The sequence below is a fragment of the Antennarius striatus genome, chromosome 1, assembly GCF_040054535.1.
Source record: "Antennarius striatus isolate MH-2024 chromosome 1, ASM4005453v1, whole genome shotgun sequence".
In the NCBI taxonomy this organism is placed as follows: domain Eukaryota; kingdom Metazoa; phylum Chordata; class Actinopteri; order Lophiiformes; family Antennariidae; genus Antennarius; species Antennarius striatus.
In genome coordinates, this window is record NC_090776.1 from 17903415 (window position 1) to 17931214 (window position 27800).

The 27800-nt window shown below is 40.0% G+C and overlaps 1 protein-coding gene across 1 annotated transcript in view; it reads right to left on the reverse strand.

The window, feature by feature from the left end:
• Positions 1-27800, reverse strand: part of csmd1a (CUB and Sushi multiple domains 1a) — a 452056-nt gene that overhangs the window by 192235 nt on the left and 232021 nt on the right. The window contains exons 4-5 of the mRNA XM_068328424.1: positions 18026-18220; positions 17298-17505 (exon numbers count right to left, since the gene is read on the reverse strand). Coding sequence (XP_068184525.1) covers positions 17298-17505; positions 18026-18220 — 403 coding nt within the window. The remainder of the gene's footprint in view (positions 1-17297; positions 17506-18025; positions 18221-27800) is intronic.

A 27800-nucleotide genomic window follows, 5' to 3' on the forward strand; every position in this document is an offset into this window, starting at 1 on the left:
CTTCTGAAGCACTTTAGTGCTTTCATCTAATGTAAAATTGTAAAATGTTTGAATGTGATTAAAGTTTTTGCAAAAATCAAAAAATCTTTCTTTCTTTCTTTCTTTCTTTCTTATGTGACCAGGAAGAGGAGAATTGAAAACAACACTGTTCAAGAAGCAGCTACTGTTTTTTGCTGTAACATCAGATGTCTCTTAAAACTAGAATTTGCTTTCTATAAATTGACAAAAGACCTGAATAACTTTAATAACATCTGGTGTTACAAAAATGTCCTATGCACTTTAGTTGATGACCACCTCACTTTTGCAAACTTCCTGTTATAATGTATTCATTTTTATATTGTATTTCCTTTGGTTTATTGGTGTTTAGTGTTTTTGAGTGTTTAGTGTTTTTGAGGGAAGACATGAAGGTAGTTGGTGTGAGAGAAGAGGATTCAAAGGACAGGGCTAGATGGAGGAAATTGATTGGCTGTGGCGACCCCTGAAGGGAAAAGCCGAAAGGAAAAGAAGAAGAGTGTTTTTGAAGTTTCATCTAATGAAAAATTGTAAAATGTTCTAAATGTTCTAAATGTGATTGAAGTTTTTTTTTTTTTGCAAAAAATCTTCTTCTGAAGCACTTTAGTGCTTCATCTAATATAAAATTGTAAAATGTTTGAATGTGATTAAAGTGCTTTTGCAAAAAAAAAATTAAAAAAAAAATCTTTTTTTCTTTCTTTATAATGCACTAATTTTTATATTGTATTTCCTTTTGTTTATTAGTGTTTATTGTTTTTGAAGTTTCATCTAATGAAAAATTGTACAATGTTCTAAATGTTCTGAATGTGATTGAAGTTTTTTTGCAAAAAATCTTCTTCTTCTGAAGCACTTTAGTGCTTTCATCTAATGTAAAATTGTAAAATGTTTGAATGTGATTAAAGTGTTTTTGTTAAAAAATCTTTCTTATTATTTAAAAAAAACCCATATAAATCTCCCCACCTATATACAGTATTTGATTAAGTTATCTTGAAAATCTCACACTGTCACACTTTTAACTCCACCCATTATCTGTCAATCAAGCGCCCAACCAATCACAGCACATCTGCCAGAATGAATCACGTGATCAAGAGCTCCTGAGAGCAGCCTGGAATTAAATAAACAGCTGTCACCACAAAAAATACTCTATTTTCTGTTTAATGTCCATTTTCATACAATGCAAACACAGTTTCGGCCTGCGTCTACCTGGAAGTTCAGGCCGCTAGCCGACTTAGCACCTGTCTTCACATTTGTCCATGCCTCTCACTTACGAGGCCATTTTGGCTTCATCAAACATAGCGGTTTATATTCTTTGATTGTGACGGACCTCACGTTGTCATGTGGGGAACCCCGATGCTTTATTCACCAGGAACAAACTCCAGCCGGACTGTGATGCCGAAGCGGCTTTCGTCATCCCGATCTTCCGTCCCACACCGACGGAGCCGTTACGGCTTTGTCGGATACAGCGGTTTGTTTTCTTGTGATAACGGAGAAAAAAAAGAAAACAAACGAAGTCTGATATTATTGTTTTATTGTGAAATTTCCCGCGGGTTCCAGCTAGTATAATATAATATGACAGCACCTTCTTGCTCTTTCCCCACAGCTAGTAGGTTCCGGGTTGAATTTATTTTCTGTTTCTATTTTCTCCTTGTACCTGCATGGGTTCTTTCCGGGGTCTCTGGGTTTCTTCCATATACAAAAACATGCAGCTTAGGTGAGTTGTTCAATCCAAAATTGCCTGTAGGTGCGAGTGTACACCAACACCTGTAGTCAGCTGGGATATGCTTCAGCATAACCCCTGACCCATGTGTCAATTAAGCAGCAGCTACATACCTAGTATTAACATTTTTATTAAACAAATAACTTGAAAAAACAATGTAATCAAAACATTCCTGCAATGAATGTTCAATATTAGATTGGGAATTTATTGCAGAATTGCATCTTCAACATGATGGTAAATTCTTCAAAAAAACATTCACAATATTGATATAAATTCACTCATTTTAGATACAGATCACAATTGCAGTGTATCTGTTATAATATGTGCATCATATTTGCAAAATACTGTATGTCTTAAATAATATAAGCCGAGTTTTAATTTCTTTGAGATGCATGTGTTAAACTCACTGACTAGTCCATGTTATTTCACACAGCGAGTGGAGTGCTGAGATGACACCTATTCGGTGTGTCAACAAGTCAGACACTAATGGTCAGAAATGGTCAAAAGTTTCAAACAGATGCAGTAAAAACTTTCCCAAGGGAGATTTATGCATCATATATATGCAGTGTGTGTGTATAAATGTCCCTCTCACCCTTGTGGGGTGGTATCTGTGTGTCATCCTCAAGCTCGGGTCCTCTACCAGAGGCCTGGGAGTCTGAGGGTTCTTTGCAGTATCTTAGCTGTTCCTAGGACTGCGCTCTTCTGACTGAGGCTTCAGATGTTGTTCCTCTTCCAGTGACCCCCAAACTCTTCCAGTTTGGGGGTCACTGACCCAAGTGCTCCTACTACCACGGGGACCACATTAACCTTGACCTTCCACATCTGTTCCAGCTGTTCTTTCAACCCTTGATATTACTCAACTTTTCATGTTCCTTCTTCCTGATGTTGGCGTCAGCTGGAATCGCGACATCTATCACCACTGCTCTCTTCTGCTCTTTGTCCATCACCACTATGTCCGGTTTGTTGCCAGCAGTCAACTGACTTGAATGCAGGAGGTTGTGGGTTCGAATCCCGGTCGGGACAAACACTATCCAGTCAACTTACACAAATGCAAAAAGGGGCGTGGTCTGGAATGCAGGAGGGTGTGGGCTGGAATGCAGGAGGGCGTGGTTTCGAACCCCAGACATGGCGAACACTATCCAGTGAGGGTCCTTAGGCAAGACCCTTAATGCTATACCAGCCTACCTCAAAACATGACCTATATATATATGTATATATATATATATATATATATATATATATATATATATATGGCTTGCACTCCAGACCCTAACTAGACCTATATATATATATACATATATATATAGGTCAAGTTAGGGTCTGGAGTGCAAGCCAAGAAAAATGTCAGATAAGAGGAGGCGACGGACGGTGGAACAGTCAAAGTCATCCCACAGACCAGCTCCGAAGACCTACAACATCATCTTGCTGCAGATGGTGTCACTGTGCATCGTTCAACTATTCAGCACACTTTACAAAAAGGGATGCTCTATGGAAGAGTGATGCGGTAGAAGCTGAGCCACGGTTGCCCCAAAAAGGCGTTCGCGTTCGACTTCCACATGTTGTTTGACTTCTAAGACAAAAAAAACTCTGAATTTTTTGGTCGAAATCCGATTGTTCGATGTTATATACAGTGTGTATATATGTGTATATATATATGTATATATATATATGTATATATATATATATATATATATATATATATATATATATATATATATATATACACATATATATACTGACAGTTAAGACACAGAAACATTAAAAGTAGAGAGAAAGAAGAGAGTGTGTGACACATGAGCTGCATCGCTTACATTATTCATGAGGAATAGCCAGCTGCCTGACACTACAATAAGGAAGAGACAAAGGGTCAGATTGGAGCAGGAGAGAGGGATGACACATGAACTCAAGGAAGGGGAAGAAACATAGGGGTAATGAGAAGAGAGACTAATGAAGTTTGAATGAAATCAAGTTGAGTCAGATGATTTTTTTTGACTTTCACAGAGTACAGACTGGATATGTACAGGTTAACACCACCACGTTGTTCTGAAGATTGTGATTAATAAAATCACTTTTGGTTGAAAATTGGGTTGCTTGAAGTAGACTTGCGCCTTCACCTGGGACCTTTCTGATCGTTCTGCCCATGTTTGGTTTTCATTTGGGCACTTCCCACAGTCCACAGAGATACAATAAAATTTAACTTATTATGATGCGTACAAGTTAAAAAGACCCCCAAAATAATATGATTTAAAGAATACATTTAGATCTAGGTAAAATATTTTTTACGCAACCACGTAACTACATGATAAAATTACATGAACACCACAAATGTGTGGCAAAATATGCGCCACTGGCTTCCTAATCCAGCCCAGTTTCTCCTCTGTCCAACAAGCTGCCTGCCTAAGAATAACTACAAAGCCACTGCCTCCAGTTCACTCAGTTTCCTCTGTTTATTACAATAAACCTGGACAACTTATATCTAATCTCTGCACTATATTTTGATCCCCAAAACAAATCAGTTGCAACGTACACCCATTATAACCTCCGTTTTGATTCTGACATACACAGCACAGTGCTGCAAGCACAACAACACATTTAAAATGGGGCGATGCTTTTCACATGTCTAACTGAAACTCTCAGAGCATAATTAGCGTGGGTCTCTTTCTGCTGTTAGCTATCATAGCTTGCATTAGTTTGCATTAGCTAAAGCTGAGTTCAGGGCTTCTAATTTATACCAACTATAAAATGTTACAAATTGCAGAAAAATGCCATTACTGGTCTGATGCAGTTGTGATTTTTACCCCTAACATTGAATAAATATCAAAAGTGATTGCACATCCATGTATCTGTTGGTTTTAATGGTATGTCTGATAGTCACATTGTTAGTTTTCATTGAGCGTGCCAGCTACCAACAAAAACCTTGTCTTGGTAAGAGCTTGTGTATTCTCCCTATAATTTAAAGGGCACATCAAAAAAAGTGGATGCATGAAACATTAGGATTTCACTAGAATCAGAAAATAGTTTATTGCCAGGTACAGTAAAGTTTACCACACAAGGAACTTGACGAGGTGCCGATGCATTAAAACGTGGAAGAGAAGCAATAAAGAGTAATAATTACAAAAAAATAAAATAACATTACAATTTACATTAAAGTGAAGTATATGGTTGGTGTGGTACAAGGAAAAAAAAAAGAGTAAAGAGTCCAAAGAGTAAACTGTCTTTACAAAGGAGGAGCGGATGGTTACCGGGGGGGTAACCCCTGCTTACTGCAGTTGGAAAGAAGCTATTTTTGTGGCCTAAGGTCCTGGTTAGGCCACAAAAATAGCTAGACCCTCCCCTCAAAAATAGAGGGGAGGGTCTGGAACAGTTTGTGGCTGTGATGAGAGGGGTCAGCAGCAATCCTGGCTGCACGTCCACAGGTCCTTGTGTGGAACAGTTCCTGGAGATGTGGAAGGCTGCAGCCGATCACCTTCTCTGCAGAGCAGATGACACACTGCACCTTGGCCTTGTCCCTGGCCGTTGCTGCAGAAAACCACACTGTCATGGAGGATGTGAGGATTAATTGAATGGTGGTAGTGTAGAAGTTCACCAGCATCTTCACAGGGAGGTGAAACGTCTTCAGCTGCCACAAGAAATGCATCCTCTGCTGAGCCTTCTTGGTGAGGAAGCTGATGTTCTGCTCCCATTTGAACTTCCGGGAGATGGTGGTGCCTAGGAAGTGGAAGGACTCTACAGGGGTCACTGGAGTGTCACAGATGATGACGGGAGGAGGGCAGGAGGGTCTTTCCCGAAGTCCACTATCATCTCCACTGTTTTGAGAGCGTTGAGCTCCAGGTTGTTCCTGCTGCACCATGATACCAGCCGGTCCAACTCAATTCTGTAGGCTGACTCATCCCCATCAGAGATGAGTCTGATGACGGTGGTGTCATCAGCAAACTTCAGGAGTTTGACAGACTGGTGACCACATGTGCAGCAGTTGGTGTACAGGGAGAAGACCAGAGGGGAAAGAATGCAGCCTTGAGGGGATCCAGTGCTGATGGTCCGGGTATCAGAGACATGCTTCCCCAGCCTCACGAGCTGTCATCTGTCTGTCAGGAAGACCATAATCCACCTACACATGGAGTTGGGCACATTCAACTGGGAGAGCTTGTCATGGAGCACAGCTGGGACGATTGTATTGAGTCAACAGAGTCCTGGCGTAGGATCCTGGGGAGTCCAGGTTCTGGAGGACAAAGTGTAGCGCCATGTTTACAGCATTGTCTACAGATCTGTTGGCTCTGTAGGCAAACTGTAGAGGGTCCAGGAGGTTGCCAGTAATGTCCTTGAGGCTGGTCAGGACAAGGCGCTCAAAGGACTTCCTAACTACAGATATCAGAGCGACGGGTCTGTCGTCGTTAAGTCCTGTGATCCTTGTCTTCTTGGGGATTGGAACAATAGCTGTAGTCTTGAAGCCCGCTGGGACATGACAGGTTTCCAGTGAGGTGTTGAAGATGTGAGTGAACACAGTAGACAGCTGGTTGGCGCAATGCTTCAAGGTGGAGGGAGAGACGGAGTCTGGGCCTGCAGCCTTGCGGTAGTTGAGTCGATGGAAGAGACTCCTCACCTCTCTTCCCCGATAAGGAGAGGAGGGTGGCGCTGAGGTGTGGGGCTGTGAAGGACCAGATGAGACAGTGGGGGAGGAGATGGGGCTGCTGGCCAGTAGCTGTTCATTGACAGTGATGGGGGGGTCAGGGCTGTCCCATTGTCTTTCAAAACGACAGTAGTAGTCGTTAAGGCTGTTGGCCAGACGTAGGTTGTTGACACAGTGGGAGGCTCTAGGCTTGTACTTGGTGATAGCCTTGAGCCCTCTCTAGACAGAGGCAGAGTCGTTGGCTGAGAATTGTTCTTCCATTCTCTTACCATATGCAGATTTGGCTCTTCTCACCTCCTTACCAAATCTGTACTTCTTGTATCTGTCTCTGTACCCACTTCTGAATGCAGCCACCTTCTCTGACCTGAGCCTTCTGAGTGTGGCTGTGAACCAGGGTTTGTCATTTGTTTGTTGACTAAACACCTATACTCACTTACACACTAGTGGGTTTTGCATGTGTTGAAAAATAAACACACAACAGTTCATGATGAAATTGAAACAATAAATAGTGTTAAGCTGAACTGACTGGTAATGGCATCGCACCAGGAGTGTACCCTGCCTCACGGCCCCAGTCAGCACCCCGCGGCATGTGACAGCGGAAGGAGAGGTCCTAGATAATGGATGGATGGATGGATGGATTGACTGACTGCTGTGTTAATGGCATAGACTGCAGAGATGTGCTTAAGTCACTGGCTGTCGATTATGTCTATTGAGGTCAGTTACGTTTTTCAACGGGGTTGTCAGGGAGACAGTCTGAGGAGTTAGTCAGTGAACATCAGGATTCTAATCATGGAATTTAGCATTATGACAACTGATCTGGTTACGGAACAGAGGATGGTGAAACAAAAGAATACGGAGAAGTTGGGTCAGATTACAATGCAAAAAAGTTTGTATGTGTCATGTGTCAAGCAAACACAGTGCTACTCTGACCAAACCATCTTGTGGTCAGTTGAGAACAGAAAGAAAACACCAATAAATGTCAGGAGTGTCACAGGACGTCCGCCTCAGAAGACAAATTGCTAAAAAGAGCTGGCAGTCAGTAAGTTAATGTTTCTGCTTGCATGTCATTCTCGCAGGTAACGTGGTCAATATTTTACCTGTTTATGCTTGCTTCAGTTTATTAAAACAAATAAACTGAATCTTACACAAATTTAAAACACCTGGTTTCATGTGGTCTCCAAAACGATGATTATATTTTTATTCAGCCCACTCATTTTTAACCTTTCAGAGAAAATCAGAAATGCCTTTGATTGGTTAAATACATAAAATGCCCCCCAAAACAGGTCTTATTATTACGATGAAAGACTAAATACAGCACCCTTGTGCCTTGTTTCTTACTCTACTTTAGCACCTTCTAACTGGGGTTCAGGTTCAGATGTACTTTCTATCAGTTAAATAGGTTCCCACAGCTTGTTGCCAGCTGATCTCTGTAAGACCAGCATGACATTAAAAAGAAAAGTTAAATCAAGCACATTATATGTGAAAAACACTGCATATAGAAGTAATTTGAGTGCAAACTCCAGTACAGAACAATGACATTTTAATTCTATTACATACTGGTTACGTAATGGAGCTGCAATCAGCCACCTGCCCTTCATGGATGACACCAGGCTGTACACAAGGAATGCACAAGAAATTGATTCACTGATCAACATCACTACAGCGAAGAAACAGGGATGTCAATCAGATTGGAAAAATGTGGCCAGATGGTATTAAAGAGACACAAGATGATCAGAACTGAAGATAAACCTACCACAGAGCAACAGATGAAACATTAACCTGTGGGATCCCACAGGCTAATGGAAAAAACACAAGGAGGCTGAAAGGAACACAACACAGGCCACAGTATGGACCACTGGTAGCTGGAGAGGTATCAAGTCACCTCTTGGACACTGCTGACTCCCAGGGCAGCACTGATAACCACCTATTCCTCCACCATCTCTCGACATTTGCATTTCTATAGGCCTTGTGTGTGTGTGTGTGTGTGTGTGTGTGTGTGTGTGTGTGTGTGTGTGTGTGTGTGTGTGTGTGTGTGTGTGTGTGTGTGTGTGTGTGTGTGTGTGTGTGGGTATGTCCGTGTGTGTGTGTGTGTGTGTGTGTGTGTGTGTGTGTGTGTGTGTGTGTGTGTGTGTGTGTGTGTGTGTGTGTGTGTGCTCGAGCATACTGTATATGTGGGTAATATAAAGAAGAGTGTAAAAATAATTTCTCCACTTGAGATTAATAAAGTAATTATTGACTGGGTACGTCCAGAAAAGTCAGCTGAATGATAAAACCTACCAGTCACTATGTCTGCTGGAATCATAAGCTGACCAAAGGCCAGTACCCTGAAGATGTACATCAAGTGGAAAGACAGAAGCCAAGGACTAGTGAATATGAGGGCTACTCTCTAGGATGTTCTCCTTTCGGCTTTTCCCTTCAGGGGTCGCCACAAAGAATCCGTTGCCTCCGTCTAACCCTGTCTTCTGCATCCTCTTCTCTCACGCCAACTACCTTCATGTCCTCTTTCACTACATCTATAAACCTCCTCTGTTCTTCCTCTAGGCTTCCTGCCTGACAGTTCAAAACTCAGCATCCTACTACCAATATATTCACTATCTCTCCTCTGGACATGTCCAAACCATCTCAGTCTGGCCTCTCTGACTTTATCTCCAAAACCTCTAACATGTGCTGTCCCTCTGATGTACTCATTCCTGATCCAATCCATCATGGTCACTCCCAAAGAGAACCTCAGCATCTTCATCTCTGCTACCTCCACGTCTGTCTCTTTTCCTCAGTGACACTGTCTCTAGACCAAACAACATTGCTGGTCTCACCACAGTTTTGTACACCTTTCCTTTCATTTTAGCTGAAACTCTTCTATCACACATCACACCTGACACTTTCCTCCACCCGTTCCATCCTGCCTGTACACGCTTCTTCACCTCTTTTCCACACTCTCCATTGCTCTGGGATGTAGCTCCAAAAATAGCAGTCTTTGCTTCAGTGAACAAAGTTTCCGTAAACAAGTGGATTAAACACAGGCACACATTATTAGCCATCAACTTTTTTTTTTAAAGTTGTGACTTGTGAAGCTTTTCCCATGTTATGCAGTCTGAAACACATCTGTTCATTTCTCCTAGTTTAGCAGCTGCCCAGATAATCTATAGGTCAGTCAGTCTCAACATCTCTGGTCTCACCAGTTTTGTAGATCTTTCCTTTCATTCTAGCTGAAACTCCTCTATCACACATCACATATCACAAACACTTGTAGATACTAAAAAACTGCGTGCCTCTATGTCCGACTACTGTTGTTCCCCGTTCTGCCGCAAAGCCCAACAAGCAGCACCGCTATGTACACTCATCGCCCCCATCCTTTCCTTGTAGATTACTCTGTGAGCATCTCAGCACATCAGGCTTCATACCCTGGATACTGTTTTTCATGACCTTAATCAATCAATCAATCAATCAATCAATCAATCAATCAATCAATCAATCAATCAATCAATCAATCAACTTTCATTTATATAGAGCTTAATCACATCTGAAGATATTTCAAAGCGCTTAACAGATAGAAAGCCAACAGTGCCCTCCAGAGTGAGCATAAGCGACGGTGGCAGGGAAAAACTCCCTCACTGAGGAAGAAACTGCGGCAGGACCCAAGCTCTGGAGTACGGTCATCCGCCTTGAATTGCTGGTTGAGAAAAAGAAATACACTGGGGAAAGAGAAAGGTCAAGGAAAGATACAGAGAGGGTGAGTGGCAGATAGGCCAGTTTAACGTCCATAGTGAGCTGTTGCTGAAGTGGGGGAGGGATTTCCAGGCCTTTGGATTTCCCGTCTTCCATGTGTGTTCCCCACCTTATCACTGGCTCTTTTACCCTGAAGAACGAAACTTTACAAAGAAGTTTGTATTTTGTTCGTCCTGGATTTACCTGTAATGTATTGTGTGTTACTAGCCCCTTTTAAGAAAGTAGTCATGTGACTGAGGAAAGCAACTTGCATCAAGAGTGACTCATAGACATATGTGGCAGTGAGAATCTAGTAATTTTCCAGAAGAAGACATCGTTCAGAATCAGGTAATGAATAAAATGGAAATAATCTAAGTTATGTAGTCTTTCTGTGTGCCTCTGACCCACGGACTGGTACAGGTCCGTGGCCTGAGGTTGGAGTCTAAAGGTAAGTTACATCACGTCTCAACAGAATTTTATTTCATTTATGTGTTGTTTTCATGTCCTGTAATTGTTTCTGGTAAGTCTTAAGGAATTGTACATTTATATTGAGTAGTAATGACATTAATGAGTTACGAACAATTCAGCTTACAAACAATCTCATCTAAACAATTGTGCTGATAGGTTGAGGACTACCTGTACTAAGAACGGCATCATACATTTAGTGAAATAGTAGTGTCTTATCTCTTTAATGTGTGACAGTTTAGCAACATATGAATGCTGGTCAGATAAGACATCAGAATAAAATAGTAAGGATGGCTTTGCCAGTCGGATGAGACTGGGCTCTGCAGCAATGTCAGGGCAAGCTAGAGGAGCTCATCACCCACCTACCCTTAACTGTGAATCTAGATGCTGAGAAGATGGCAGAAGTCTCACAAATATGACTATTGGGCTATGCTTCTGGGCTCAAGTAATTTACTCTGCACTGATTAAATGACAGGAAAATGACTTGGAATATGCATCTGCAAAATGAGTGGGTGATTGGAAATTATGTACTGATGATTTTCTTTACCCCATAGGCAATAAAGTAATTAAAAATCAGATGCAAAGCACAGCATCAAGGTAGAAAAGAGAGAAAAAAAAAAGACAAGACAGTCAGCCTTACCTTAACAATAACCAATACATACATTCTCAGAGGCTATGTAAAAAAAAAAAATTCAACAGCTGGCGAAACAAATGTAAAATTTATATGTACAGTATGTATGGACACACATACGTGCACACAATAATTTGCTGATTAAATGATGTTTAACATATGTTACAAGTGAAAGTACCATGTAACCATGTAAACATTTTTTGATTGGTATTAAGCACAATGTTATGCTAGGGCTGATGAAAATAGTTTTAGGGACTTATGAATATACTGTATACCAAAGCTTTGGATGGATTAGATTTCTGACTTAAGTAACAAACAGAAACAGAAATTATTGTGTCACTAAAGTGAAATGCCGCGGTGCACTGGCAACACACCCGGAGTTTCCCCCGCCTCACACCCTCAGGCCTCGTCCACACGATGACGGATTTTTTTTTGAAAACGCAACTTTTTAAAAATGCATCGAAAACGATTTGCGTCCACACGACAGCGTTTTCAAAAGAATTTCCGTCCACACGTAAACGCACCAGTGCGTTTTCGAAGATGGCTATAAGCATACCAAACCATGTGGTGGCAGTATTGAGTCAAATTTTAACCAATAGAAATCCTCCGTGTTTTTTTGTTTCAACACATGGGCCAATAAATATGAGGTAACAGAGGTTTTCGTCTCAGGCAAGACATCAGCGTTTTAAAAAAGTTGCGGATACACCGTCCACACGACAATGCAGACCCAGCGTTTTTTTAAAAATCTACCTCGGCCAGCGTTCACAAAAAGTTGCGTTTTCGTTACGGATATCTGCGTTGTCGTGTGGACGGAAGGCATATACGCAACAAAGAAGTTGCGCTTTCAAAAAGTCCAGGCATCGTGTGGACGAGGCTTCAGTCAGCATAAATAGACTCCAGCTCCCCATGACCCTGGGTATCATCAACATTCAGTCTCTGGGGATCATGAATATCTGCCAAATTCAAAGATAACCAATTCAGTAGTGACATAAATCTTTCCATGCTGATATATCATACTACGTTAATGGCTGTATTGATGGCAATAATGCAATCAATTCAGCCATTATTTTACATTACACATTCAAATACCCAAACAGACCCCTGAATTTTTTCAAATGTGATGGATTAAAGAAGGAAAATTGGCAATTAACCTCTTTCATTTGAGATCAGATGAGAAGAGGCTTATAAAATCTCAGAAATAGCATTAACATTCTCTTTCAGTCACAATAACAGCAGCCCCCCTCCTCCCCCTCCCCAAAAAAACAAACAAACATTACTTCGTAAAATACATTGATAATGTTATGATAGGCATTTTTTTCCATGGTTTTCAACAACTGGCAAAGGGATAAAAACTGAGTAAATGTACGTAGTCAGATTAATTTATTGTTAGTGCATCTCGTTTTGAACAGTCTTTAACAAAGAAAGAATCCATTTGAAAAAGATAATGACAGACACAAAATTTGGCTTTTACAATGTCATCACTGTCTCATACTGTAAAGACAAAGGTAAGGAAAGAAGGATGGAAAGGAGGCAGAAATAGAGAGTGAATGAGGCAATAGTTGGTTTGTGTCCCAAAAAAAATATGAACGATTAAAGAAAATGGTGCACAGGTAGGTTAGAAAGTAGAAATCAGGTGAGGAAAGGACTTTTAGAGCAGATAAGATGTACTGTGAATAATAAAACTGATAAGCACTACTAATTTTAGGTAATCAGAAAGAAAATCTATTCAGATTAAACGATTATAGTTTCAGCATATTACTGATTAATAATATCAGTAATATTGCCATAGTCCATGTGCATGTTTACTTCTGATAAGACGTCAAGGTTCTTAAATATTCAGGTCACTGAAATCTTGGTAGACTCATGACATTGTATTGAAAGCTTTAAGGTACTTATCTGAAAACATTTTTTTTAAATATTTAGCAGGATACTAGTCTGAAATTAAACATGCTATGTATTTTCTGATATTCATACAAAATATGCAAACAGCTTGTTAAAAGTGTTCAACCATTTGACCGCTATTAGTTATAAATAAAGGTTGATTGCTTCTTTAAAACAATGCTCTGTGGAGATTTATTATTCAGTAATCCAATATTCATTGCTAGCTAACAGAGCAGATTATGAAAACGATGAAAAATTAATAAAATCAATCAGAAATAGCCAAAGGTGTCCCATGCAATCATCCTACAAGATTTGTATGTATGTGTGTGTGTGTGTGTGTGTGTGTGTGTGTGTGTGTGTGTGTGTGTGTGTGTGTGTGTGTGTGTGTGTGCGTGTGTGTGTGTTGTGTGTGTGAGTGTGTGTTTGGGTGGGGATGGGGGATACACCTAGTCAACTCGACATTCACCGTGCCAGCAAGAAGACAGGAACATGAAACAGGAAATTGCTTTTGGGTCAGCCAATCAGAAAAAGCCTCCGGTAAACAGGAAGAAACCGTCACAGTGGTTCTTTCAAGTGTCAATCATTTTCACAATGACCTGCCCACACTTTTCAGTCAAAACGACAATCATCTCTTAATCCCTTCGCTGGAGAAAAGTACTTAACATTGTGACAAATTTTGTATGGCAGGAAAGGATTTAAGGGCATGTATTGAATATGTATATTTTTGTATTAGCCAGTGATCAGCACACTTTCATTAAATAGACAGGAATTCTGTGTGGTCAGTTGGGACTGAGACAATAAATAATTTCAGCTTGTCCATTTAGATTCAAACTTTGGACCCCTGTTTTCTCTGCCTGTCTATTTTATTTGTGTAACTGTGATATAACAAGTAAAGCAAAATCAACCAAATAATTTATTACATGATTACATGTCTCTTACTGTTACGTAACTGTATTATATTTGGGTGAAGTATTAATGTTCATTTTTCAATGTTCAGTATGAAATGACAATAAAAAACAAACACAAGCCAGAGATCCACATGGAAAAGCTTGATCTGGAATCAAACTCCAGCTGTGAGGCAATGGTGTTATTGACTGAGCCATGGTCCTGCCCATGCAGGAAAATGTCAGGCATGTTCTTCAGTACACACCCTATTTTTCCCCTGCATTGCAGAGGATGGGTTGACAGTGGTCCTTGAATTTTATACTGTCAGACAAAAGCCCAGCTTTTGTGTGTGTGTGTGTGTGTGTGTGTGTGTGTGTGTGTGTGTGTGTGTGTGTGTGTGTGTGTGTGTGTGTGTGTGTGTGTGTGTGTGTGTGTGTGTAACCTGTCAGGGCCTAGAGGAACGATCAACAGACCAGAGGACCACTTAAGTCCTGTCACACATATAGACACACACACTAATACACACACACACACACACACACACACACACACACACACACACACACACACACACACACACACACACACACACACACACACACACACACACACACACACACACACACACACACACACACACAGAGAAAGAGTATAAATGCCTTGGTTGATGTGTACCACTCTGTTGTTGAAAGGACTAACACGCAATTATCTTCATGTGTTTTGTTTCCATCTGGTGCTATCTTCTGTGCCTCCTTCACTTCAGTAATTCACCTGTCAACCTATCCATTTACTCATCTGTAGGTTGAGCCGCTATCTTGAACCATTTTCTATGCACAGAAGAAAATATCATCTATCAGTTTAAATCTGGAGCTTGTGGAGTTTTCATTCAAATTCAAAATCCTCTTCTTCCACTGTTGCAAGTCCCATTTCGCTGGAGCGTTTTACAGCCGACTGGGTGTGTGGGGCAGGGTGCACTCCGGGTGCGATGCCATTGCACCACGGACTCAGATATAGAATTTGAGAGCGGACAATTTGAGAGCGGCTAGTTTGACTGAAGTGCATGAAGAACATGGAGAGAACCCACACAGACGCAGGGAGCACATGCAAACTCCGTACAGAGTGGGTCTCGAACCGGGAACCACCTTGCTGTGCAGCGACAGCACTACCCACTACGCCACCATGCCTCCACAAAAATAATATACAGTACTACAATGACTTTTAGAAGATGTTACAGTTCAGAAAACAAATGATGTTGCAGCAGCAAGCATATATGTTGGACATAGAAGTGTAGGAATTGCAACAGAGTCCCTTCGATTCAAGAGAAGGAGGCAGGGTTGCCGTTCTACGATTCTACTTCTATTCACATCAATATCCACAGATGATGTATCTGCAGAGCTTTAATTTAGAAAATAAACAATTTACAGTAAAACCACAATAGCTTGTAATAGTAAGGATAAATATACACTTAAAATTATAAATTCCTCCATTAGTCTCTTTAATTAATTATTTAATATCAGAATATCATGCTGCTTTATTTTACCATACTGAAACTCAGCTGTGCCATGAAGAATATCTTCGTCTAAATCAATTCACTCACCACAGGATATTCATACTCAAATCCCTCAAGATGCTGAATCGATGGAGTTGGTGTCTTTCCTATGCAGCCTATAAATAAACCCAAACTCAATTCTAACTGATGAAAGCATTTTTCTTAGATTTTCACTATCAACCTGGAAAACTCTTATTTAAAATTGTGCAGCGTTTTCTGCTCCCGAACCACCTTCAATATTTTTAGCAGAATTCTCAGGGGTTTTATAAAAGGTAGTTATTGTAGGTACTCCGCAAAATGCCACAAGGCAAAATATTCCAACACTACATGTCTATGTGAGTATGCCGCCCCTAAATTTAAAGACGTTTCCATCAACATTTAATTCAGTGCAGTGACTCATAGCAAAAAAAAAAACCTTTAATTTCCCAAACTGATAAAGTTGCAATTTGTTGTTATTTCCAAGGTGATAATGGGGAAAGCTATGGGTTTTTTTCTTCATTTTACTCCGATTTATTTGGACAGAGCCACTAAATCCCTACCTGTTTAAGGACAAATAAGCAGTGTTTTGTCATAGTATTTTAACAGTGTATTTCAAGGGTTAATTTGGTGGGAGCATTAAATATCATTAAATCATTAAAAAATATCACACATCACTTCACTCAGACATGATTTCTAACATAAGCATAAAATGTGTGCACGCCAAAGGGCCTAAGATTTCCTGTATAACTGATGATTATTTAAATAAAATTAATATTTAGGTTTCATGCTATAGAATACGACAACGGTTGTGCATATGTGCTATTCTTACTACATCTAACAAAAAACACTTTGTTAACAATTAGAAACACTGTTGTCTAGTTTCCTTACTGTATACTGCTCAAATCATTTAAAATGTATGCCTTGGGTTTGGCTCATTAATAGCTTATTCTAATTGTACTACTGTCTTTGACAGTGCCATCCAACTTGGGGCATCATGAAAGAAGTGGTAATGGTGCAACAAGTGAAGTGTCCCAATGCTTCCCAAAAAATATTTCAAACATCCCTGAAGACAGTGCTAAATAAACTTCTTCTTTTTATGAGAAAAATTCCTTCTTTTTTTTTCAAAAGTAAATAATTCCTCTGACATACTGACAAAGGTTTTGAGAAAATGTTGATTTTCCGAGAGTTTGTTTCATTCATCAAGTTAAGTTTATATTTTATATGTTTTCACATATTGTAATTCAGAATCTGTTCCTTTCTCTAGCTCTGCAACACTGTTAACATGTGTATTGCCAGATCTAAATCCTAGATATGCCCTAGATGGAGATGTGTAATATTCTGATCAAACAAATTCTAACATTGCTATATGTTAAAAAGAAAAAAAAAGTGGTGCAGCAGAACCTATGGCAAGTGGGAGTGGAAACAACGATTTATCTCCCTCCCAGTGGGATCTGAATCAATCAGTAAAATCAACAGGACTCAGTGTGAAGCACATCAATCAATTTCTATCTGTCCTCCCAAACAACATCATCAGTACTGATGTACTTACACAAGTTTTTTTTTTAATTGTTGTGAAAGCAATGAGTGTTGTTGCTGACAACCAGGCAGACAGAAAGGCAAAGCCTCTAGGCTACCCATTTATGGTAACAGCAGGCTGTGTGTATTTGTATTGTTTGTTTTTATGTCTATGTGTCTCACTTTTACAATGTCAGAGGTGATTGTGTGTGCACCTTCTTTTATTATTGTCAATTAGCATGTGCTGTGTAAGCTATTCCAATTAATTGGAAAATTTGTGTCTCATACTTATGGACTTTGCTTGTTGGTCTGTGTTTGAAATGCACCTTACCATATGCTTGGTGCGTCTGTGCCACTTATTTCCAGGAAGTCATACTTGTCCTCCAACAAGAAGTCATTGAAGATGAGGGCTATAGTGTCTCCAGGCTCAGACAGGATTGACCATGTACAGTCCAAGTTGTTGTCGTATTCTGAAGGGTACCCAGGGCTGATTATTGACCCTGCAGTGCCTCTCAACGTACCGCCACATGCTCCCTCAGCTGAGAGACAGTGATACAGGTGGATAGACAATGAGAAACAATACAAGGTACAACACAGAAGTATCTTAATCAGTTTTAAGGATTTAATAGTTTTTGTTTATCGGCTTGACTGCTGAAAACCATATAAATTGGTCTAATGTTTACGTGTATGAGATAAAGCTTGTGTTAATAGCAGAATTATATCATCATTATTAGTTCTATCATCACTGCATAACACAAAATAGCATCATTCGTACAGCACTAGAACTGCGGTGTGAGACTCAATGAATAAGCTGACCTCTATGTATTTGTTGTTTTGCAGACTAATGAACCATTAGTCTGCATTTTAGTCTCCATTTTGAGCAATCAATGCGGGGGGATTCTTATCCTCCGCTAACCCCTGACCTCATGTTTGGATCTTTCATGACCCTCAACATTGAGAATTGTGATGTTCTTTCTTTTTCAATTTTTTCATATATACAGTATAATTGTTGTTGGCCTAAAGCATTACTGTGAAGAAAGAGAAAGAACAAAATCTCACCTCTACAAAATGGTGATGGGAAGTCCCACTGTGCTCCACTGCCAGGTGATACAATGCAAGTGAGGATATTGTGTCCTTCCAATACAAAACCTGACTCACAGCTGTATCGGATCTTGTCTCCCATGTTGTACCGTGAGCCATGAATGACTCCATTTGAAATTAAGCCAGGGGTGCCACATGTGTGGCTCGGCAGGACTGAAAGACAAAGAGGAAATCACAGATTTTTTCTTTTAATTGTATTTTACTAAATTACAAAATAAAAAATATTTTATCAACTCACAACAAGAACAAGTTTTTTCAGTCAACTGGTCAATCAAAATTATATAATTCTGTAATGTAATGTAGATGTAATTTGTACAGGAATTCAATAGTTTCTATAATTTCACCAATTCTTTAAGTGTCCTGTTACTTTATATGATAATTCACATAAATGTCATGTGCAACTTATGATATTGATGCTCTGGTAAAGTTGATTGTTAAAATTATTTCGGTCCTACAGTGAAAATGAAGGAAGAAAAATTAAATAGTCAACATGATTTGATATATACACCTACCTGTATAGAAGGCGAGAGAGAGAGAGAGAGAGAGAGAGAGAGAGAGAGAGAGAGAGAGAGAGAGAGAGAGAGAGAGAGAGAGAGAGAGAGAGAGAGAGAGAGAGAGAGAGAGAGAGAGAGAACTAAAGACATATAGACATACTGTAGATATAAATATAGTAATATAGACATGGATATAAAGTAAGATTGGGTTGTTTAGATGTATGCCAAGTGTTTTGCTTCATTGTATCTGTTTGACTATTGGATGACACTTCTCTAATGAAAGATGGTATATCCAGCCGATGATATAACTAGGCCAAAATCAATGAATAACTGGCCAACATGTCTGAGCTCTGCAGAGGGGTCATCAGCGCAGTGCCTGCAGTGCAACCTGGAAGCATTCCAAAAGTATCCAACCCTGATCTGTGCTTTCTGTTATGTGTATTTGTATAATTGGAGCATGCTAACTTGCTGCGTGTGTAATGTGTGTATGTAATGTGTGTCCAAATGGCCAGCTTTTTTGAAGTGTGTGCCTGTGTGCAAGCAGTGTGTCTACACATAAGAGGTATTCAGTCAGTCAATCCCTGTGTTTGTGTATGCTGTTCCAATTAAACGCTAGCATGGTAATTAGACAAACCTTCACCAAGAGACCCTGAGAACTAGGACAGCAAGATGGAAGGAAGGGCAGAGATGCAAATAAAAACAAAAAGGAACATGGGCAATGGAGAATAAGAAAGAAAAAGATAACAGGAGAATGGAGGAAGAAGAGGAGGAAAAACTGGAGCAAGTGAGGGCAAGGGCAAGTGGGTGAGGGGTAGACAGGAGAAGGTTGCAATGGAAACTGGAGTCAGATAAAAAGAGCGAGGTAAACTAATTGCAGTGAGCCATACACATCTATAATTTAGTCTAATATACTCATTATTTGGTTTTTATGAAGTCATGCATCATATGCAAGTTACTTACACTCAAATGACAATGTCATCCTCTGAGAAAAAATACTGCCTATTTTGTTTTAACAAGGTAAGACCCACATTCAAACTCTTAAATCCAAAGCAGAGCACTGACTGAAATGTGTTCAGAAAGAGGGAAACAAGTAGCAGAAAATGGAAGCAGAGAAGAATGTTCTTAGTTACTGTAGTCCTGTGGCTACCACTCTGCGTGTGTAACATCTCAGTTTAGTGCTAAATCCCTCAATTGTCTGCAATAATCAGAATCATTGGGAAGCATAAAATGTTTACAAGTATTATAAGTATTGAGCTAATTTTATACTTACTGAGATGTATTTTTGAGAAATCACTTCTATTTTGGCAATGAGTCTGGGATGTTTAGATTGGATTGTGGCTCATAACATTCTTTGATGGGCAAATGTATTACAGGATACATTATGAAGCCATAATCGAACATTTCTGTCTGTATGGTATGGCCATCGACCGTCAAAGTGGTTGCTAACTACTGACCCTGTGGGCACATCCAGCAAGCCAAAATTTTCCTGCTTGTCCGACAAAATATGAATTTCCAAACTGCTGCAACTGAGTACAACAAATAATTTCAACAAATAGTCTCTAAGCCAAGCTAGCAGACTAAAGTTACTTGTAAAGCTTATTAGCCTTATTCTTCACCTCTCACAACTGTCCAATTGGTAACGCACTTTTGCAACTCTCACAAAGATAAGAAAAATTAGGTGAATACCTCATGTCGTTCTGTTAACTGATACCATGTTCTTTCATATTTTTTCAATGGTTTGTCTCATCAGGCAAATGAGTGGCCAGTTTCATTAGCCCAAGGTGGTGTCTTTTTTTGCCTCTGCCAAGCAGGCTATCCTTACGCCTCGCAGAAAAAGTCTCCTAACTGAATAGCACTACGTAAAGAGACTTAATTTATCCTCCATGTTATAGCTGTGCTGCATCCCACCAACTCGTTTTCCTGTCCATGACAAAAAACAGGATTTTTTTTTTTTACATTCGTTTACTTATCCTTATTCTTATTCTTGGAAAGCTCTTAGTAGTTCACAAAATTTTTAAATGAACTTGTAAAAAATAACAAAGGAATATTTTTTTCACTATAATTCCATACTTGTATTTCTTGCATGAATGTTATTATCAAAATGCAGATAATGCACATACACACACACACACACACGCACACGCACACGCACACACACACACACACACACACACACACACACGCGCACACACACACACACGCACACACACACACACACACAACACAAACACACATATATGTGTGTGTGTGTGTTTGTGTGTAGGGCTGTGACTGATGATGCTTCTCTTCTGTCCCTCCTGGCCCTTCAAACCCTTAGGGGAGGTCAGTGTGTGTTGCTATAGCAACTGCTGGCCAGGACTTAATTTTAATAACAATAAAGAAGTTCATAACAGCAGCAAAGTGATGAGACTTTGGCCGAGAGCTGACAGTAATGGGATAAATGAAGAAAAGAATGGAAAGTGGAAGGATGGAGAAAGAGTTTTAAATGACTAAAGTGTGTGAAGAGAAATGGAAGTAATAGATGAAAGCCAGAAGAGTTAACAAAGTGAGGGAGTGGATTAGGGAAGTGTTATGCTGAATTAAAAACAAATAATTGTAATTGTAAGCAAAGATCTTGCACAAGTATCTTATTTCACACAATGTTTTTTCACACTGCAATAAATCCATCTCCAGGACACAAGAGAAGCCCTGGAAATGGTTTTACGGCATATTCACTCAAATTATCTGCAGTACCTTGACAATGCTCTTTTTCACAACAAAATACGTACTGATGCATTGTAGTAAATTGCTTGCAAAAAGAGCAATGAATGAATAAATGAATAAAAGCAGTTGTTTCTGAGCCAAATGCCCTATTCGATTCCACTTGGAAATATCAAATTATTTAAAGAGAATTAAATCAACTTTCAGGATTAATGGACTCAGAACAGCAGAGCAACGTACTATAAATAACTAATGATCTATAAATCTAAAATAATTGAATTAATCAGTAAGGTAGAAAACAAAATTTGTGATGGTAAATCAGTAGTTTACTTTCTATTTGGGAAAAGCTTAAAAACATGTGGACTACTGAAAGGGAAATGACACCTAGTTACTTGTTAGTAACTATTAAAATCAATTTAATCTGTATCCAAAGCATGTATGTCTCCACAAGTCAAATTTGGAACAGATGTTTAGTAAACTGTAGCTCCCCATACCTGGCAGAAATGACTAATTTCTTGTTTGCCTTCCAGGGGGCTATATAGTTAAAACCAAGTGCAACCAGAGAAAATGTCAGACTGCGTGCACATATTGCCAAATAGGGATTTGGACAGATGCTAGCATTTGAAATCCAGCTAAGAAAATTCATTTTCCAGAGTGACTGAGATGTAGGAAGACAAGTTAACTTTTTTGAAATCAGAGGATTTTTGTTCTGTTTTGACTTCACCAATGGTAGAGGTTGTTCTATACTCTCTAAATGCATTTTTAAATTATTTATTCAAGCCACTTGTTCCAGCACCAAAGGTATAGGGAATCTTTACAGTATTGAGAACAGATCCTCAGACAAGTAAGTGCATTTCTGTAGGTCATAACCGAGGTAACAGTTCCCATACTACACCCCTAACACCATGATGGATTTCCCTTGCTTATCAATCAGTCACTTCCCATCCATGCCTCTGCTGAGACTATGAGTTCACACAAAGAGTGTCTCTCAGTGGATGCAGTCAATAATGCATGAACACCTCTGTTCCAATGTACTAACAACTAACAATTGGAATCTTGTTGATGTAAAGTTATTGCTGGAAACTTGCCAAAGCCCCTGAGCTAAATGGACTCCCCAGTATTGCTATTGCTCCCATGGTGCAAATACATTAACTTTACTGAGATATTGTACATAATAACTGAAACAAACCAAACATAAATGGGACTCAGCTATGAGTGAGGGGCAAACCTAAATGTGAGCAGATTCCCCTCACCACCTGCTGTGAACCTACAGTCTACAGTTAACGTAACATTTCCAGTAATTAATTGAAGCCCTTTAAGAAATATTCACCTTCTGAGCACATCTTGGCTTCAAACAATTGAGCCCTCTCAATAGATTTTCAAAATTTCGTTTTTTGGAATATCTTCGAGGAAAGAATTGATTTTCAGTCTGAAATCCCTATCAGAGAGCTACTAAAATGGCTGCCAACTGGTTCACATTAACCGAAAGGAATTACAATGGAATAATTTTTAAATTTGTGTTAGCAGGAACCCGTGGAAATTCCACGATAAAACAATAATATCAGACTTCATACCAAACATATGAAAACACATGTATTAGTATTATAAACCAAGAGCACCCAACGTAGTCAAAAATCAACTTGGTGACAAAACAAATTTGTGTTGGCAAATCATGGATTGTGCTGGGCGGGTATTGTGAACCCATAGATAAATGGTAGCAGGCTAACTGGAGAAAGAAAGCTAACTAATCGTGAGATTGGGGAAGGAGCCAACGTTAAAGGAAAAGGCACCTGTCAAAAGACCAAGTGAAAGACAAATTTTAGAGAATAGTTCTGCTAGCTGTCTACATGAACAGAACTATATGCAGTTACTTAAAGAGCATTTTTGTCAGATACCAGAGGAGCATTTTGGATACTACATTGATTGTCCCATTCCAAATGAAACCATAGCTGGATAGACTGCTAGTGCCAGCTAGTTTCACTCAGAAATTGTTGCCGTTTTCGGTGTCGTCCCTGCTGTTTGGACTTTCTGCTCAAAAAACATGAAAATTACTGGAACAGTTATGACACTCTAAAATTATGTTAACTAGGAAGTCCATGTATAGTTAGTGATGGGCAGATGAAGCCCCATGAAGCATTGAAGTTTTTCATCCCAATCAGTTCACTGATTGGGTTTCGAAGCTTCATGAGGCTAAATTTGCTCTAGTACGACTTCTACTGGATGCAAAAATATCAGTTGGCATGAGTTTGAACCGCGTGGCATTTTGCAGAAAGCTTTTGAATAAAAATGTCAGCAAAATAAGGAAGTATGCAAAACAGTACACTGTGTGTGTGTGTGTGTGTGTGTGTGTGTGTGTGTGTGTGTGTGTGTGTGTGTGTGTGTGTGTGTGTGTGTCTGTGTGTGTGTGTGTGTGTGTGTGTGTCTCTGTGTGTGTGTGTGTGTGTGTGTGTGTGTGTGTGTGTGTGTGTGTGTGTGTGTGTGTGTGTGTGTGTCTGTGTCTGTGTGTCTGTGAGTGTGTGTGTGTTTGTGTGTGTGTGTGTGTGTGTGTGTGTGTGTGTGTGTGTGTGTGTGTGTGTGTGTGTGTGTGTGTGTGTGTGTGTGTGTGTTTGTGTCTGTGTGTGTGTGTGTGTCTATCAAAAAATAATAAAGAAAAACAAATAAATAAATCTATTAATAATTCCCCTAGGGAAATTACTTTTGTTTAACTCCAAATGCTTGCACACATATACAGAATACACACACACACACACACACACACACACACACACACACACACACACACACACACACACACACACACACACACACACATACACACACACACATACACACACTGGCAGTATGGAAAAGGATCATTTGGACATGACAAAAATGAAAATACAGTAACCATGTACAGTGAGGGGAGGGTGGTTGGGGTTGACCTCCATCACTGGTCTGACCCAAAACTGGCATCGGCGAGGAAAGTGAATGAACGAATGAATGAATAAATATATAAACTTTATGACTCATAAAGAAAGAAACAGGCAAACAAATATCCAACTGCCAAGCATGTTTATCAACGCGTCTTCGGCGTGGAGCTGTTATACGTCAGAAAATAGCCTGTTTTAACTCCATCCATTCAGTGTGTACATGTAGACACGGGTGACAGACACTAACTTAACAACGGTTTTCGTCGCAGGGAGACGCCCCCGGACAGAAAAAGTTTTGGTTACAGCATCCACACGACAACGCTTGTGGACACTGGCCAAAGTGAATTTTCAAAAAACTTCACTTTGGCCAGCCTTTTTGTTCCGGATATCTGCGTTGTCGTGTGGACAACAGGGCTTAACCACAACAAAAAGCCCCGCTGCCCAATGCCTTACGCCATATTGTTCATGTGATTACTTCTGGCACATGCGCCGTGATTAGTTGGGTGCCGTGATTGGTTGGCAGTTTGATTGCAAGGTAGTGAGTGGAGTTAAAAAGCGTGACAGCATGAGGTTTTCATGTGAGCTTATTCAAATATATAGGTGGGGAGATAAATAATTTTAAAGGGGTAACATGATGAAAAACAAGTTTTTTCCTTGTCCCTACATATACAGTATACATATATATAGCGGTACTCCATAACCCTACCAACTTGTTGAATCTGGAAAACAATTGGGTTCTGCATTAACAATACAGCCCACAAATTCTTGGGACAGTCCTGAAACAAACTGGTGTACAGAGCCTATCTGTGCACCAACACTCCCCTCTCCCCGCAAAACGGGATGTTCATCTCAAGGTCAAATTCAGTATGCCTAGTGGTACAGTGGTACAGATACAGTGTCTTGCAATGTCGTCAGAGCTAGAGACGCAAGTTGCTCAGATGTTGATTGTGCAAAACAACATAACTGCAACAGTTCTGTCCCAACCACAGAAGAACAGAAGAGACCGTGGTTGCGTTTCATTTATAATGATAACGTGCCAGCTTGTGGCCTGCAAGTTTGTTTATGTATGTGGCCCACTATGTATGTGGAGCAGTGCTCACCTTTGGATGCAGCAGAAAGGGAAATTAGTCAGATGTGGTCCGTGGTTCAAAATGCAAACATAAAACAACAAAAACAATAGGGTATTTTATGATCATTTAGACATCAGTCAGTGGTTGTTCCTATCTATGAATGTTTGTAGGTTAAATGTTTGTATCTGGGAGAGCACCTGGTACATCTGCAGCAAACATTGCCCCATGCAACCCCACATCTTCTCCATTAGAGGTGCATGTAACAGGCATTGACAGATGCAGATCTTGAGCATTTAGCGGTGCAGGGATGAAAACAACCTGTTCTGAGTAGAGATGATTTGCGCAACTTTTCGACAGCTGAAATTCTGGATTACAGATCATTTTGGGGCAATACAGTGAAGTTCGACATCTGACAGCTGTGTGAAATTGTTTAATAAGACTATAATATGGGACCTTTAAAGCACAAAATGTATTAGTTGTGAAATGATTCCATTTGGTGACTTAAGATAGTACTTAAACCAGTATTGTGAATATAAGTAACTCATAGTTAACAATGTACAGTATGTTCATAGACTAATATGTGTTAGCATCTCCAGTGACAAGTCTGCTTTATTGAGAAAAGAAAATCTGTTCTGCTTTGGATCTAGGAATGATTAAGCTCCCTCTCACCCACAACAGCAGTCAAATCCAAGAGATGGCCACTATGTTGAAGGTTAAACACAAACATTGGTTAGTTATGGTTCACTCAGACCATATGTGGGATGTCTCATTGTGCATCCCAAGTTTTGTTGTGCTTTTATTGCTTCTAGACAGTGAGCAAATGCGTCATTCGAGATAATGAGGCCAACAGATCTGAATTCCACTTAACAATTCAAGATGTTGGATTTCCCTTTTAAGGGTGCTGGCCAGTGATAATTTCAGGATTAATTCCCAATGAAATGCTAAGTGAGGGCAATCAGAATACAGGCTGCACTTTGTTCTATAACACAGAGAAAGAAAGAGATAAATGACAGGAGAGAAAGAAGCGATTGTAATTTTACAATGAACTGTACAGTGGCAAAATTATGAGGTTTAAGTGTAGGGCTACCACAATGGGTCAACATAATTTACTACACGTTTTGTTTTTGTTTTTACTTTTGTAATGAATCGGGGTCTGAACCCTGAATTACATGGTGAATACACCAGAGCTTCACTACCCTTCGTGAATCACTGCAAAATAATGGCAATTTCTAAGCAGCCCTGCATGTAGCAGTTGGCAGCAGAGAAAACCAAAGCCCTTAGAAGTTACATTTCTGTTCTACTCCCATAGAGTAAATGTATTAAATTGTATTAATACAGCCTCTCCTATGTTCCCGAGGTGAAACTATATTAGCAGGGCAAGTGACATTTCCAGCAGTGCTTCTAATCAATCACCTGCAAAACAGAGTAATCACTGTAGCAGCTGTACTCTATTAAACAGAGCTCTGCTCAGCCTTTCCAGCTTGAACATGGAAGAAAGAAATATTGGTTGCTAATATATAGCATCCCCATGTTGTGATGACCAGCTCTATTAAGACCAGCTGCCACAGAATGGCTGGTGGTTTCATTTATAACCATCACATATGGGCAAAATGGTGCCTGAAAGAGCCATACACGTACCCGCTGTAAAAGCCAACTTGACAGAAGAATGAGCACACTAATAAAGTAAACTCTGACCCATGGTATACGAAGAAAGAAGAAATAAACAACACAGATTTTACTATAGATTAGTGACGGATTCAGAGAATTAAAGTCAGCAGTATCATCAGTTGTACACATTGTGCATTAATTGTAGACACTATATATCTTTTTCTTTTCCTTTCGGCTTTTCCCTTCAGGGGTCGCCACAGCAAATCAGTTGCCTCCATCTAACCATGTCTTATGCATCCTCTTCTCTCACACCAACTACCTTCATGTCTTTCACTACATCCATAAACTTCCTCTTTGGTCTTCCTCTAGGCCTCCTGCCTGCCGGTTCAAAACTCAACATCCTTCTACCAATATATTCACTATCTCTCCTCTGGACATGTCCAAACCATCTCAGTCTGGCCTCTCTGACTTTATCTCCAAAACCTCTAACATGTGCTGTCCCTGTGATGTACTCATTCCTGATCCTATCCTTCCTGGTCACTCCCAGAGAGAACCTCAGCATCTTCATCTCTGCTACCTCCAGCTCTGTCTCCTGTCTTTTCCTCAGTGACACTGTCTCTAGACCAAACAACATCGCTGGTCTCACCACAGTTTTGTACACCTTTCCTTTCATTTCAGCTGAAACACTTCTATCACACATCACACCTGACACTTTTCTCCACCCGTTCCATCCTGCTTGTACACGCTTCTTCACCTCTTTTCCACACTATCCATTGCTCTGGACTGTTGAACCTAAGTACTTAAAATCCTCCACCTTCTTGATCTCTTCTCCCTGTAACCTCACTCTTCCACTTGGGTCCCTCTCATTCACACACATGTACTCTGTCTTACTGCGGCTAACCTTCATTCCTCTCCTTTCCAGGACAAACCTCCACCTCTCTAGCTTCTCCTC